This window comes from Leptonychotes weddellii, chromosome 1 (genome assembly GCF_054177405.1).
Source record: "Leptonychotes weddellii isolate Sample4059 chromosome 1, ASM5417740v2, whole genome shotgun sequence".
NCBI classification, from domain to species: Eukaryota; Metazoa; Chordata; class Mammalia; order Carnivora; family Phocidae; genus Leptonychotes; species Leptonychotes weddellii.
The window spans coordinates 15,225,524-15,241,762 of record NC_138369.1 but is presented as its reverse complement, the minus strand read 5'-3'; the positions used below and the strand labels follow the sequence as shown (position 1 = coordinate 15,241,762).

The window sequence follows — 16,239 nt, the reverse complement described above, 5'->3', positions numbered from 1 at the left end:
GCTTAACCAACTGAGCCACCCAGGCATCCCTCCTTCTCACATTTTTAAAAAGATTTTTTTTACTTGAGAGAGAGAAACCATGAGCAGGGGGCGGGGGAGGGCAGATGGAGAAGCAGACTCCCTGCTGAGTGGGGAGCCCCATGCGGGGCTCGATCCCAGGACCCTGGGACCATGACCTGAGGCAAAGGCAGGCACTTAACCAACTAAGCCACCCTCAGAGGTGCCCCTCACGTTTTTTTTTAAGTAGTCTCCACACCCAACATAGTGCTTGAATTCATGACCTTGAGATCAAGAGTTGCATGCTCTACCAACTGAGCCAGTCAGGTACCCCATTCTTACCACATTTCTGACAAGCACTAATTGACAAACAAACAAAAAAATCTAAAATCTAAAATCTTGAGTTTTGGGGCACCTGGGTGGCTCAGTCGGTTATGAGACAGATTTTTTACTTTGGCTCAGGTCATTATCTCAAGGTCGTGGGATGGAGCCCCACATTGGGCTCCACACTAAGAGTGGAGTCGGCTTGAGATTCTCTCCTTCTCCTTTTGCCCCTCTCTGTTTGCCCCTACCTCTGCTCGTGCTCATGCTCTCTCTCTTTTTTTAAAGATTTATTTATTTATTTGACAGAGAGAGACACGCGAGAGAGGGAACACAAGCAGGGGGGTGGGAGAGGGAGAAGCAGGCTTCCTGCTGAGCAGGGAGCCCAATGTGGGGCTCGATCCCAGGACCCTGGGATCACGACCTGAGCCGAAGGCAGACGCTTAACGACTGAGCCACACAGTGCCCCTCATGCTCTCTCTCTAAAATAAATAAATAAAATATTTAAAAGTAATAATAATAAAATAAAATACTGGATTTTATTTTTGCCAGAATTTATTAAAATTATGATTTTTTTGCCTATCATATAAGTCAATATCTTAAGCTTGAATTTTTTAATGGAGAGAGATTCTTCAGAGTCCTCATTATTTGTTCTATTTAAGTGCTATATATTTTTTGCTATCTTGTAAATAATTGTTAACAGAAACTCACTTCACTACAAAAAAAAAAAAGAGAAGGAAACGATACAGGGAGAGAGAGAAAGGAAGGAAAGAAGAAAATGTTGAGAGAAATTTAACGTTTCAAAAAAATTTTTTAGGGGCACCTGGGTGGCTCAGTCGTTAAGCATCTGCCTTCCGCTCAGGTCATGATCCCACGGTCCTGGGATCAAGCCCCACATTGGGCTCCCCGCTCAGCGGGAAGCTTGCTTCTCCCTCTCCCACTCCCCCTGCTTGTGTTCCCTCTCTCGCTGTGTCTCTCTCTGTCATATAAATAAATAAAATCTTTAAAAAAAAAAAAATTTTTTTTAGCTGCAGAAATCTTTTTTTTTTTTTTTAAGTAACTGCTACATCCAACATGCTCTACCAACAGAGTCAGCCAGCCTGCCCCTGCTGCAGAAATCTTGATCAAACAAAATATAATCCCATGCCTAGAGAACAAAAAAATTTAACATTGATCTATCTGAAGGAGTAAGAAGGTGAGTACTCTGCAGTAACCTACTATAGCCATGAGGGGCCTCTGAGAAACAGGTAGGGTCCTAGAGCCTGGATTCCTAGGGGAAAGAAGTCTCTCAATGTCTGGAAAATGTTTATTTACCAACAGAATCAAACACTTCAAATAGAGCATTTTGCTTTTCTCACTAAAGGAAGATAGGCATTCAACAGAAAGGATACTTAGTCTAAGAATCCTTAAAGAAATTCTGGCTCTTTCAACATGAAAGTACTAGTGGTGACACTAAGTGATACATCTTCACTGTCACAGAAATAATAAAGTATATTTCTGCTTAAGTGTTATAATTTCCATGACACCTAAAGTCGTTCTGATAACTTACTACCAAGAAATGAACAACTTAATTTCTTCAGTGACTTCAACTTATTTATTTATAAATTAATATAGGAGTCCTAATTTATCTCATGTATTTGCTAAGGTAAATGAATAAATAAAAACTAACAAATAAGACTATGTATAAAATTTAGTGTATATCTTAAAAAATACCAACATTTTAATCTCAGGAAACAAACTGAGGGTTGCTGGAGTGGTGGGGGGTGGGAGGGATGGGGTGGCTGGGTGATAGACATTGGGGAGGGTATGTGCTATGGTGAGCGCTGTGAATTGTGTAAGACTGATGAATCACAGACCTGTACCCCTGAAACAAATAATACATTATATGTTAATAAAAAAAAAGAAGAAGAAGATAGTAGGAAGGGAAAAATGAAGGGGGGGAATTCGGAGGGGGAGACGAACCATGAGAGACTATGGACTCTGAGAAACAAACTGAGGGTTCTAGAGGGGAGAGGGGTGAAGGGATGGGTTAGCCTGGTGATGGGTATTAAAGAGGGCACGTTCTGCATGGAGCACTGGGTGTTATACGCAAACAATGAATCATGGAACACTACATCAAAAACTAATGATGTAATGTATGGTGGTTAACATAATAAAATAAAATTAAAAAAAAACCCAACATTTTGGGGCACCTGGCTGGCTCAGTCAGTGGAGCATGTGACTCTTGATCTTGGGGTTATGGGTTCGAGCCCCACATTGGGTGTAGAGATTACTTAAAATCTTAAAAAAAAAATACCAACATTTCAAAGTGAGAAAACCAGCCTGAATAGCCTGAATCAGCTTTTTAAAGAATTCACGTACTGTGCTCGCTTGGGCAGCACATATACTAAAATTGGAACCATACAGAGAAGATTAGCATGGCCCCTGCGCAAGGATGACACGCAAATTTGTGAAGCATTACATATTTAAAAAAGAAAAAGAATTCATGTGCTATATTCTTGACCCTAAAACAACTGTTATCTAATTTCCTAACTGATGATCTGAAAAGATAACAAATTAAAGGGCAGAATTTTGGCAAAATAAACATAACATTACTTGAATATTGTATTTCTCTAATAAGTCCTTTAGCTTACTTTTTTCCAGAGGGCCAGAACTGTGGCAGCTAAATTCAAACCTGCCACAAGTCACACTGACAAGTAAGCAAATAAAGAGTAATTATTAGATGAGCTATAAAGGCAAGAGTGTTATGCTGAAATAGAATTATTTGACTATTAATATTCCATTTTCTGTTTCCCTCAAAAGAGATGAGATGTCTCATTCACTTGAAAGGTTTGCATACCTGTCACATTTGTCTTTTGCCCTTTTCTTTTTCTCTTCAAACTGTTCCAAGAGGCCCTTTGATTTTCCAACTGACAAAGGAAGAGGAAATAAGCCTCTGTCGTTTGTATCTCCTCCAAACAGCTGGGGTTTTGTCTGGTACTTTGTGAAAATACTAGGTTCACTCTGTTAAATGAAAAAAAAATCACAGCATTTCACACATGAAAATATTTACAGCATTCACTATTTTCTACACAATGTAGAGTCACATTTAAGTGCAAACCATAATACTAAAAAACAACATGGCATGTAGTATTTCCTTTTTATTTCATATACATCAGAAAATTACATTAAAATAAAGCAACTCTTTTTATTAATAAGCTTTCTGCCTTACCAGCCCAGAGATATTAAAAATATCAGCTATGGGCACTTGGGTGGCTCAGTCTGTTAAGTTAAGCATCTGCCTTTGGCTCAGGTCATGATCTCAGGGTCCTGGGATTGAGTCCTGCATCACATCAGGACTCCCCCTGTTCAGCAGGGAGTCTGCTTCTCCCCTCTCCCTCTGCCTGCTACTCCTCCTGCTTGTGCTCACTCTCTCTCTCTCAAATAAATAAATAAAATCTTGAAAAAATATATATCAGCTAATCAGGTGCCTCGCTGACTTAGTTGATATAGTATTTCAGACTACCAAGTCTCTCAGACTACTGAGTTACCAATCAAGTGCAAATCCATTTAGGAGAGTAATCCTTAGAGATGTATAATTCTAAAATATAATTCAACAGAATAAGTCTTCTTTATAGCTTATCTCCATAATGATTATGAAATGTGTGCAGAGAAATTCTGGAAATGAGACTCACGTCCAGAGAATTCTGTTGTGACTGTTTTGGTTGTCTCAAGTGGACACTGTCCAAGGGTGCTGACAGAGTCTCTGAACTTTCTGGACAGAACTGGGATCCAAAGAGGAACTGGGAATCACTGAGACTGGAGTAATCAGTCTGATTATTATTCCAGCTAGATGGCTTAGTGGTCCTGAAATTAAGCAAGAAAAGAGAAGTATATGAAGTGGACAAACATTCTGAACAAATGAAATCATAATTCACAGCTATTCATTTCAGAATATTCTGGGCAGAGTACTAGTTTGTTCTGACCTCCTAGGCCCCTGCACACTGCCAGTACTACCTATAAAGAAACACCAAGAAATTCTGAATGCCAGGCATTTTGATTACAGCAACTTGAGAATGATCAGATGGAAATCAAACAGTAAGGACTGACACTATTATTTTTTGTACAACAGCACTGTGGGCTATAACACCATTTGGGGGATCAAAGTTCCTGAAATCTTTAGGGATTAAAAGAACATTATCTTTTAAAAAGTTGAATCTGGGGGTGCCTGGGTGGCTCAGTCAGTTGGGCACCCAACTCTTGATTTCAGCTCAGGTCATGATCTCAGGGTCATAGAATCGAGCCCCATGTAGAGCTCTGTGCTGGGCGTGGAGCCTGCTTGGGATTCTCTCTCTCCTTCTGCCCCTCCTTCCCACCCCCCATTCTCTCGCTCTCTTGCTCTCTCTAAAAAAGAAAGTTGAATCTGTTAATCACTAAGGGAATAGATAAAAATAATATATGGTGTATGCATATAACTGAGGCATTAGTCAGAAGCAATAAACTAGATTTACATATAACCACATGAATAAATCTCAAAAATGTAATTTTGAGTGTAGAGAGTAAAAATTGAATGAACTCTGTATCATTTATATAACATTTAAATCTACATCACACCACACCAAACAAGTATATAACTGTGTGTGTAGAAGGTGAATTAGAACTCTCATTAACTCTCCTAGAGTGTGCCTACAGGGAAGGAAGGGAGCAGGATTACAGGGAGAGTAGGAGTCATAATACAAAAAAACACAAGACAGCTTAGTTACAGACTGTCTGTGTTCTTCAAAAATTCATATGTTGAAGTCCTAATCCCTAATGTGATAGTATTTGGAAATGGGGCTTCGGGAGGTAATTAGGGTTAGACAAGGTCATGAGGGTGGGGCCTTCATGATGGGATTAAGGTCTTTACAAGTAGAGACACCAGAGAGTTTGCCCTCCTTTCTTTCTCCTCCCTGTGAGGACACAGAGAGAAGACAGTTGTCAGCAAGCCAGTAAGGGAACCCTCACCAGAAATGATCCAGCTGGCATATGGTTCTAGGACTTCCAATCTCCAGAACTGAGAAAATAAATTTCTATTGTTGAAGCCATCCACTTTAGGGTACTTTGTTATGGCAACCTAGCAGACTAATACAGGCCTTATCCAGACTGAAGAATATGATCAACTCAGATTTGTGCACAGGAGGATCTATTAAACATTGTTTTTGTATTTATTCATTTATTCATTTATTTATTTATTTATTTTTAAGATTCCACCTATTTATTTGACAGAGAGAGACACAGCGAGAGAGGAAACACAAATAGGGGGAGTGGGAGAGGGAGAAGCAGACTCCCCGCAGAGCAGGGAGCCCGATGCGGGACTCGATCCCAGGACCCTGGGATCATGACCTGAGCTTACGGCAGATGCTTAACGACTGAGCCACCCAGGTGCCCCTAAACATTGTTTTTGAAACAAGGCGGTGTTAAAAAAAAAAAAGAGAGAGAAGAAACAAGGTGGTGTTCCCTTTCACACTTTTAGTGTCTTATTCTTGCTTGAAGTAGTTCCAGCTGTGGACTTCCAACTTGTTTCCCATGGGTATTTACACCAGTCTTTAAACCTCTCATATGAAAGGGAAAGTGATAGTGATGATACAATCACACTTGAACACAGTGTACTGAGCCTATTACAGAGACAGCACATGAGCAGGCACACAAGTAAAATACAGTCTTCAAGTTTTTACTTGAAAGACATCTCAGTAACAATTTGTGTTACTTCATGCTGTTATGTAACCTGAAAAAACATGTTTTTCATTCAGACACACAAACACAAATACACAAATCATTCCTTTTTTAAAAAGCTAAATCTAGGGGCACTGGGGTGGCTCAGTCGGTTAAGCATCCAACTCTTGATTTCAGCTCAGGTCATAATCTCAGGGTTGTAAGATTGAGCCCCAAATTGAGGCTCTGCTCTGGGCGTGGAGCCCACTTAAGATTCTTGATTCTCTCTCTCCCTCTCCCTCTGCCCCTCCCCCTGCCCTCGCTCTCTCTCTTCCCCTCCTCTAGTAAATAAATAAGCCAAATCTAAAATAATTAGATAGCATATAAGTACATATCCTAAGCCAAAGGAACCATCATATATTGATGCAAGACAAAAAAACAAAACAAAACAAAACAAATAGTTCAGCACAGGAAGGAGCAATTATTTCACTGATAGAACCATTTTCTAAGATTAGCTAAGGTAATGGGCTGCACACATGTATTATAATATGGGTTGCGTAATCATTGCTCAAAATACCTTAAATAGCTCTCTGTGACTCCCCTCTTAGGTCAAAGAGAATAATTAGCTGGGCTGGAAAAAAAAACTGTGAGCTTATAGAAATTACGTAGGATTTACATCTTAAAGCTATGATCTAGAATTTAACAAAGATAGATTTTTCCCTACTCTGTATCAACTGCAAGCAATTTTTTTTCTTTTTAAGAGATAAAAAGCACAGTGCTCTAGGTTTTTATTGAATTAATAACTGTCTTTAGGAAGGTGTTAGGAAAAAAATAAACTATCCAATAATAAAACATAAAGCAATTAGAAATCCCTTAAATATATACTACTTCTGGGGCACATCCACCAAGTTAGCAATGGCAGGCCCACTGCATGGCTGGCGGACAGAAATGTAAATACTTCAGTGGACTAGTAGAAGGGGCAATATTTCAGTGAGTTTTGTCAACAGCTAGAGTGGCTCTTAACTCCACAGTACCTACAAATGGTACTACACAACTGAATACGTATCTGAACATTGTCTTGATTTTGCTCCCTGCTGTTTCAATAGCAATCGCTCCAACCAAGGTGAGTTTCTAGATGTTGGGCCATGTCTAATTCTCACAGGCCCCATAGTCCCTAGGCCCAGTGCTGGACACAGAGCCACTGCTCAGTTAACACACACAGCTGAATTGACATGCTTTCATGATCAGAAAATAGGCAAAAGGAAAAAGACAAGGATGGGAGAGCAGTGAAAGGAAGGGAGGAGAAGGGGAAGAAGCTATAGAAGTAACTCTATTACTAATTAACTAATAGGAAAGGGAGCCTTTTTCTATGAAATCAATACAACTATAAGATCCTCAGTATCAGAGTATATAACCAGAAAACTTACCCAGAGCCTGAGGGAATACTGAGCATCTCTTTGATATTCCAGACATTAAAATTCATTTCTTATGGTTAGCCCTATTAAAAAGAGAGGAATATTAATTTAAAAGGTTAAGATAGTATAACTTTCCCCTAAAGATTACTCTACTGGTAACTATTATATGTAGATGAGGACATTTCAGCAACTATATTCCCATCCATTTGGTGAAAACTCCCATTACACGTGTCAGAAACAGGTATTTTCTTTTTTTTTAAAAAAAGACTTTAGCTCTTTTTTTTTTTTAAAGATTTTATTTATTTATTTGAGAGAGAATGAGATAGAGAGCATGAGAGGGGATAGGGTCAGAGGGAGAAGCAGACTCCCTGCCGAGCAGGGAGCCCGATGCGGGACTCGATTCCGGGACTCCAGGATCATGACCTGAGCCGAAGACAGTCGCTTAACCAACTGAGCCACCCAGGCGCCCGAGAAACAGGTATTTTCTTTTTTTTTTTTTAAGATTTTATTTATTTATTTGACAGAGAGAGACACAGCGAGAGAGGGAACACAAGCAGGGGGAGTGGGAGAGGGAGAAGCAGGCTCCCCGCAGAGCTGGGAGCCCGATGCGGGACTCTATCCCAGGACCCTGGGATCATGACCTGAGCTGAAGGCAGTCGCTTAACTGACTGAGCCACCCAGGCACCCCGAGAAACAGGTATTTTCAAGGCACCTGGCTGGCTCAGTCAGTGGAGCATGTGACTCTTAATCTTGGGGGTTATGAGTTTGAGCTCCATGTTGGGTGTAGAGATTACTAAAAATAAAATCTTTTTAAAAAGAAAAGAAATAGGTATTTTCTGCTATTAAACTGCATACAAATCCCTTCCTTATTAATACTAGTCATCTGTGAAACAGTAAATTTGCATTCCATCTTTTGCTCTCTCGTCCTTTTCTCTTGCCATCCTATAAATAATCTACTTTTAGGAAAAGACCAATAAACTCTATTTTTCATTGCCTGATACAATGAATGACTTGATCTATAACCTCTCCCAAGACTAGTTCTCCCCAGATCATAGGATATGGGAATGCCAAGAGTGCTATCGAATTTGGGCAATAAAGAAGCTTGATGAAGAGTGAGCGCTTTGGGCAAACTGCTTTCCCACACCTCTTATGACAATACCTCTTATTGCCTACTTTGCTCATTGCCAACACAACATACTGCACACTATGGTTCATTATTATGATCATAGAGCCTGGATTTTATAAAATAAGCCCAATTTCTAAATTTTGTCTCCCTGATCTCACAGAACATTCATATTTATCAGATTATATATTACCATTGAGGGCATCAGAAAATGATTCCCACACAAATGGTAGGCATATGTGACCAAACATCAAATACTGTCCCAACAGAGATCTAGATAAAATGAAACACAAGTTCTAAATAAATATAGACATTTTAGTATACTTTTTATATAATTTAACCTTGTTTAGAGAAATCTGTTACATTGAAGTTTTCTGATTTTTTAGAAAAATAGATGCACTGGGGTGTTTATAACTACTTGTTTTGCAAGAATATTAAGCATAGATCACAGGATCAAGGGGTGAAAGGCATTATCATTTACATAACCCTGCTATGTGTTGGGTACAGTCCTAGATATGTTGCAGGATACAAGGTTAATGATTTTGTGAGGCAGATGTTATACAAACTTAGAAGTTTGTAAGGACTCACATGGACTAAATAATTAGTTCAAGTTCTATCCAAATTTGGAGGTAAATGTGTTCTATGCTAGGTGAACCCATTACCAAAGGTCATGCATGTTGTGCTCTTGTTTCTCAACACTGGCTCTGTCTTAGATACTTTCTAGAACCAAGCAACTCTGTATTTCTCCCTTTATGAGCAGCTTGGTAATGACTTGAAAGGACATGACTTTAGAGGAACAAGATCAAGATTCAGATCCTGACTCCTGCATTTATAGTGTGAACTTGGGCAAATTAACTAACTTCTTTGTTTTTTGGGTTTTTTCTTTTTTAAGATTTTATTTTTAAGTAATCTCCACACTCAATGTGGGGCTCAAACTTACAAACCTGAGATCAAGAGTCGCATGCTCTACCAACTGAGCCAGACAGGAAACCCAAATTAGTTAACTTCTTTGAATCCCAGTTTCCTCATCAGTTAAATGAAGACAATGCCTATCTTTAAAAGTGGGGACAGGGATTCAAGAACATGAATATCCAGTGCCTGGATACGGATACTGGCACTTTTTAGGTGCTTAATTACTTCCTTAGAGACTGTGGCTTCACCATTTTCAAATAAATCTATGGTCTCCTGGAGACTTTGACATTCACCTACTCTCAGTTCAAAGGACTCTCATATGTAACACACCAAGTCTCTCACACTCACCTAGCTGAGAAGAATAAAGTTGCTGCAAGGTTGGGACTAAATATCAGAGTTAATTATTTTGTCTCAGCACTCCTCAACACAGTTTAGACTGTGTAGAATACCTTCAAAGAAGTTCAATGTAATATTACTATCTCATGATACAAATAAATTAATAAAATACCTCATTGAGATGAAAACTGAAGAAAATTCATTTTAAAAACTGGCTATATTGTCCAGGCAGGTTCATAAGTGAATTCTACCAAACATTTAAGGAAGAAATTATGCCAATTCTCTAAAATCTCATCCTAATACCAAAACCAGACAAAGACATTGTAAGAAAAGAAAACCACAGACCAAGACTCTCATGAACATAGGTACAAAATCCTCAACAAAATATTAGCAAATTGAATGCAACAATATATAAAAAGAATTATACACAACTGAGTGATATTTATTCTAGACATGCAAAGCTATTTCAACATTTGAAAATCAAATAATGTAAACCATCACATCAACAGACTAGAGAAGAAAAATCATATGATCATATTAATGATATTTAAAAAGCATTTGGGGTGCCTGGGTCACTTGGTTGAGTGTCTGACTCTTGATCCTAGCTCAGGTCTTGATCTCAAGGTCGTGAGTTTAAGCTCTGTGTTGGGCTCCATGCTGGGCGTGGAGCCTACTAAAAAAAAATTAATTAATTAACTTTTTAAAAAGGCATTTGACAAAATTCAACACTCATTAATAAGAAAAACTCTCAGCAAAGTAGGAAATAGAGGGGAACTTCCTCAATTTGATAGAAAACATCTACACAAAATTCCAAAGCTAACATCATACTTAATGATGAGAAACTAAAAGTTTTCCCTCTTCAGATCAGGAACAAGGCAAGGATTCCCCCTCTTCTCTCAATACAACATTGTACTAGAAGTTCTAACTAATGAAATAAAACAATAAAAGGAAATAAAAGGTATACAGATTGGAAAAGAAGAAATAAAACTGTCTTTGTTCAAGACCACGTAAGTTTCTATGGAGAAAATCCAAAAGAAGTGACAAATAAACTCCTGGAACAAACAAGTAATTATACCAGTGTTGCAAGATAAAGATTAATACACAAAAGTTAATCACCTTCCTATATACCAGCAATGAACAAATGGAATTTGAAATTAAAAACACAATACCACTTATATTAGTACCCCTAAAATACTTAAGTATAAATCTAACAAAATATGTATAAGATCTATATGAAGAAAAACACAAAATTATGATGAAAGATTACAAAAAAGAACTAAATAAGTGGAGAGATATTCATGTTCATGGATAAGAAGACTCAATATTGTCAAGATGTCAGTTCTTTCCAACTTGATCTCTATATTCAATGCAATCTCAATAAAAATTTGAGCAAGTTATTTTGTGGATATTGACAAACTGATTCTAAAGTTTATATGGAGAGGCAAAAGATCCAGAATAGACAACACAATATTGAAGGAGAAGAACAAAGTCAGAGGACTGACACTACCCAACTTCAAGATTTACTATAAAGCTACACTAATCAAAATAGTGTGGTATTGGCAAAGGAAAAGACTAATAGATCAATGGAATGGAATAGAGTGCCCAGAAATAGACTCACTCAACTACAGTCAACTGATCTTTGACAAGGGAGCAAAGTCAATAAAATGAAGAAAACATAGTCTTTTAAACAAATTGTGCTGAAACATCTGGATATCCACATGCAAAGAAAATTTAGACACAGACCTTATACCTTTCATAAAAAATTAACTCTAAATGGATCATAGACCTAAATGTAAAATACAAAGCTATTAAAAAAAAAACTCTTAGAAAATAAAATAGGAGAAAATCTAGATGACCCCCACATTTGCCAAAGACTTTGTAAATACAATACCAAAGACATGATCCATGAATGAAAGAATTAAGAAGCTGGACTTCCCTAAAATTAAAAACTTCTGCTCTGTGAAAAACATGGTCAAGAAAGTGAAAAGACAAGCCACATACTGGGAGAAAATATTTGCAAAAGACATCTGAAAAAGGTAGCCAAAATAATGAAAATATACAAAGAACATTTTAAAAAAAAATTACTTATTTTTTTAAGTAATCTCTACACCCAACATGAGGCTCGAACTCATGACCCTGAGATTAGGAGTCACATGCTCCACTGACCAAGTCAGCCAGGTGTCCCAAATATACAAAGAATTCTTAAAACTCAATAATAGGGGCGCCTGGGTGGCTCAGTCATTAAGCGTCTGCCTTTGGCTCAGGTCATGATCCCAGGTCCTGGGATCGAGCCCTACATCGGGCTCCCTGCTCCGCAGGAAACCTGCTTCTCTCTCTCCCACTCCCCCTGCTTGTGTTCCTGCTCTCACTATCTCTCTCTGTCAAGTAAACAGATAAAATCTTAAAAAAAAAAAAAACTCAATAATAAAACAAACAACTCGACACATATATCAATGGAATAGAAAAGAGAGCCCAGACATCAACCCATGCATATATAGTTGATTAATTTATGACAAAGGAGCCAAGAATATACAATAGGGAAAGGATAATCTCTTTGATGGTGCTGGGAAAACTGGACAGCCACATACCAAAGAATGAAACTGGACCCTTGTCTTATATCACATACAAAATCAATTCAAAATAGATGAAAAATTTAAGTTTAAGACTTGAAACAGTTAAATTCCTATAGGAAAACATAGGGGGTAAGCTCCTTGACATCAGTCTTGGCAATGATTTTTTGGACTTGACACGAAAAGCAAAAGCAACAAAAGCAAAAGTAAACAAGTAAGACCACATCAAACTGAAAAGTTTCTACACAGCAAAGGAAACCATCAACAAAATGAAAAGGCAACCTGTGGAATGGGAGAAAACATTTGCAAACCATATATCTGATAAAGGGTTAATATCTGAAATATATAAAGGACTTGTACAACTCATAGGAAAAAAACTCAAACAAACCAATTAATAAATGGGCAGAGGAACTGAATAGACATCTTTCCAAAGCAGATACACAAATGGCCTAAGGTACATGAAAAGTGCTCAACATCACTATTCATCAGGGAAATGCAAATCAAAACCACACTGAGATGTCATCTCACACTTTTCAGGATGGCCATCATCAAAATAACAAGAGATAAATATTGGTGAAGATATGGAAAAGAGGGAAACTGTGTATTGTTGGTGGTAATGTAAATTGGTGCAGCTACTATAAAAAATAGTATGGAGTTTACTCAAGAAATTAAAAATAGAATTACCATATATAATCCAGCAATCCTACTTCTGGGTATATATCCAAAGGAAATGAAAACAGGATGTCAAAAAGATACCTGTACTCCATGTTGACTGCAGCATTACTCACATAGTCAAGGTATAGAAACAAACTAAGGGTCTCTCAATGAAAGAATGGATAAAGAATGTAACACACACACACACACACACACACACACACTGGAATATTATTCAGCCATGAGAAAGAAAGAAAGTCTGCTATTTGTGACAACGTGAAGGGAACCTAAGGGCATTATGCTAAGTGAAATAAGCCAGACATAGAAGACAAATACTGCATGGTTTCATATACATGTGGAATCTTAAAAAAAAAGAAAAGAAAAGGAAAAAAGTCAAACTTATAGAAACAGAGAGTAGAAAAGTGGTTGCCAAAGGCTAGAGGGTGGGGGAAATAGGGAGACACTGGTAAAAGGGTACAAACCTTTAGCTATAAGATTAATAAGGTCTAAGAACCTAATGAATAATGTGGTGAGTGTAGTTGATAATATTGTATTGTATAATTGGAATTTGCTAAGAGAGTAGAACTTAAATGGTTTCACCAAATAAATAAATACACACATACATATATAAACAAACAAGTGATATAAGAGGTGATGAATGTAAATTAACTAGATGGGGGAGATCCTTTCACAGTGTCAAGTCATCATGATGTACACTTTAAATATATTACAATTTTGTCAATTGTATCTCTTTAAGATGAAAAAAAAAAAAACCTAGGCAAAAACCTAACAAGAAATGTCCAAAAGCTATGTGAAGAAAGCTATAAACCATTCCCAAATAATGAGAAAGATACATCATGTTCATTGATAGAAAGAATCAACATCACAAAGATGTTAAATCTATCTAGGTTAATTTATAACTTTGAAATGTCCCGATAAAAATACCATAATTTTTTTTTCTACAGGGAGAAAACTGATTATAATGCTCATTTGGAAATGAAAACAAGCAAGACCAGCCAGGAAAATCCTGAAATAGAAAAAGAGGAAAGAGGAGAAGGAAAAAAAAAGAGCGGCTGGGGGGGGAAGCCAGCCCTCCCAGGTATTAAAAACATATTCTAAAGCTTCTATAATTTTACAGCATTATATCGGTACATGTTTAGATAGACAAGCCAGTAGAATAGATTATAACAATAGATCTAATTGAAAGTGGAAATGTATATGAATATATGATAAAGGTAGCATCTCAAATATAGAGGAGAGAAAGACATTTTATTTTATTTATTTTTAAATATTTTATTATTTGACAGAGAGAGACACAGCAAGAGAGGGAAGACAAGCAGGGGGAGTGGGAGAGGGAGAAGCAGGCTTCCCGCAGAGCAGGGAGCCCGATGCGGGACTCGATCCCAGGACCCTGGGATCACGACCTGAGCCGAAGGCAGACGCTTAACCGACTGAACCACCCAGGTGCCTCGAGAAAGACATTTTATTAAGTAGAGTTGAGGGGCGCCTGGGTGGCTCAGTCATTAAGCGCCTGCCTTCGGCTCAGGTCATGGTCCCAGGGTCCTGGGATCGAGTCCCGCATCGGGCTCCCTTGCTCCACGGGAAGCCTGCTTCTCCCTCTCCCACTCCCCCTGCTTGTGTTCCCTCTCTCGCTGTGTCTCTCTCTGTCATATAAATAAATAAAATCTTTTAAAAATAGTAATAATAAAATTTTAAAAAAAGTAGAGTTGAGGGGTGCCTGGGTGGCACAGTCAGTTAACTGTCTGACCCTTGGTTTCGGCTCAGGTCATAATCTCAGGGTCCTGGTATCAAGCCCTGAGTCGGGCTCTGCATTCAGCAAGGAGTCTGCTTGTCGCTCTCCCTCTTCTCCTCCCCTAGCTCTCTCTCACATAATTAAATAAAATCTTTTTTTAAAAAAAGTAGAGTTGGGATAACAGAACAGCTATATGAAAAAAGATTAAGACTGAATCTAGTCCTTTCATCATACACTACAAAATATCCAAGTGGATCAGAGATCATACAAAAATAAAACCATAAAAGCACTGGGGGGGAAGCTGATAAATTCCTCTGTAGCCTGGATGTGGGGAAAACTTTGATTCAAAATCCAGAAGTAATAAAACACCGATAAATTTGACTACATAAATTTTTAAAAAAGATTTATTTATTTGAGAGTGAGTGAGTGGGAGGGAGAGGGAGAGAGGATCTGAAGCAACTCTGCACTGAGCACAGAGCCAGACGTGGGGCTTGATCCCAGGTCTGAGAGATCATGACCTGAGCTGAAATCAATAGCCAGAAGCTTAACTGACTGAGCCACCCAACGCCCTGACTACATAAAATTTTTAAAAAGAACATTTTGTGGGGCACCTCAGAATGTTAAGTGTCTACCTTCAGCTCAGGTCATGATCTCTGGGTCCTGGGATGAGCCCTGCCTCCAGCTCCATGATCAGTGGGGAGTCTGCTCCTCCTTCTCCCTCTACCTCTTCCCTGCCCACCCCCCACTCATGCTCCCTCTCTTTCTAAACTGAATAAAATCTTTAAATAAATAGAACATTTTGTTTCATATAAAAGTCTTATAGAAAATGGTCAAGACATATGAGCCAATAATTCACATCCAGCTTTTGGTCTTGAAATACCATTCACCACTAAAAGGAACCAGGTCTGGGGCAGGAAATGTGCAAGATGAGTCTGGGACATCTTGTCCCAGAGAACAAGGAAGTTATCAGACTAAAGACTACTGAAGAGCTAACTTAAAGAGGTTTCCTCTGTTAAATTTATAATTATATTTTTTAAAACCCTCATCAGTCACTTTGGAGGATAGGCAACCAATTTATTATTCTGAAAATTGGTAGGATAGACAAGAGAATCAATCATTTATCTTACCTTTCTAGAATAGATGTACCTCAAGGTAACCAACATATAGATGGTAAGAAAGTTCTTCTTTATAGAGGTATTCCAGCTAATAAACACAGAATGAATGGTACAATTAGCTTATCACCTGAAAATAATGAATTAGGCAATGATCATCAATGGTTATTAAAACCATGAGGTGAAAGGCTGATTGGGAACTTTATAATGAATAGATGAGGCTGAAAACACCTAAACCTCTCAATTCATCTTTCATCACAAAGAAAGACACCAGCCCTTGTTGCAGTTCAACAGGAGGTGCCAAGCATTACCAAGTAAGTATACTTGCCAAAAATATTGAGACTTAATCTGGTTAAGCTTCTAGATCTAAGGACCA

The 16,239-nt window shown here is 38.1% G+C and overlaps 1 protein-coding gene and 1 non-coding gene across 2 annotated transcripts in view; one reads left to right on the top strand and one right to left on the bottom strand.

Moving 5' to 3' along the window:
* Positions 1 to 15,954, bottom strand: part of IHO1 (interactor of HORMAD1 1) — a 42,781-nt gene extending 26,827 nt beyond the window's left edge. Inside the window, exons 1-4 of the mRNA XM_006744542.3 lie at positions 15,879 to 15,954; positions 7,416 to 7,486; positions 3,993 to 4,164; positions 3,158 to 3,321 (exon numbers count right to left, since the gene is read on the bottom strand). Coding sequence (XP_006744605.1) covers positions 3,158 to 3,321; positions 3,993 to 4,164; positions 7,416 to 7,471 — 392 coding nt within the window. The 5' untranslated portion in view covers positions 7,472 to 7,486; positions 15,879 to 15,954. The remainder of the gene's footprint in view (positions 1 to 3,157; positions 3,322 to 3,992; positions 4,165 to 7,415; positions 7,487 to 15,878) is intronic.
* On the top strand, positions 2,681 to 2,787 carry LOC115944646 (U6 spliceosomal RNA). Its single transcript, XR_004079175.2, has one exon. It is a non-coding gene; the product is annotated as a U6 spliceosomal RNA (small nuclear RNA).
* Positions 15,955 to 16,239: the final 285 nt, after the last annotated feature.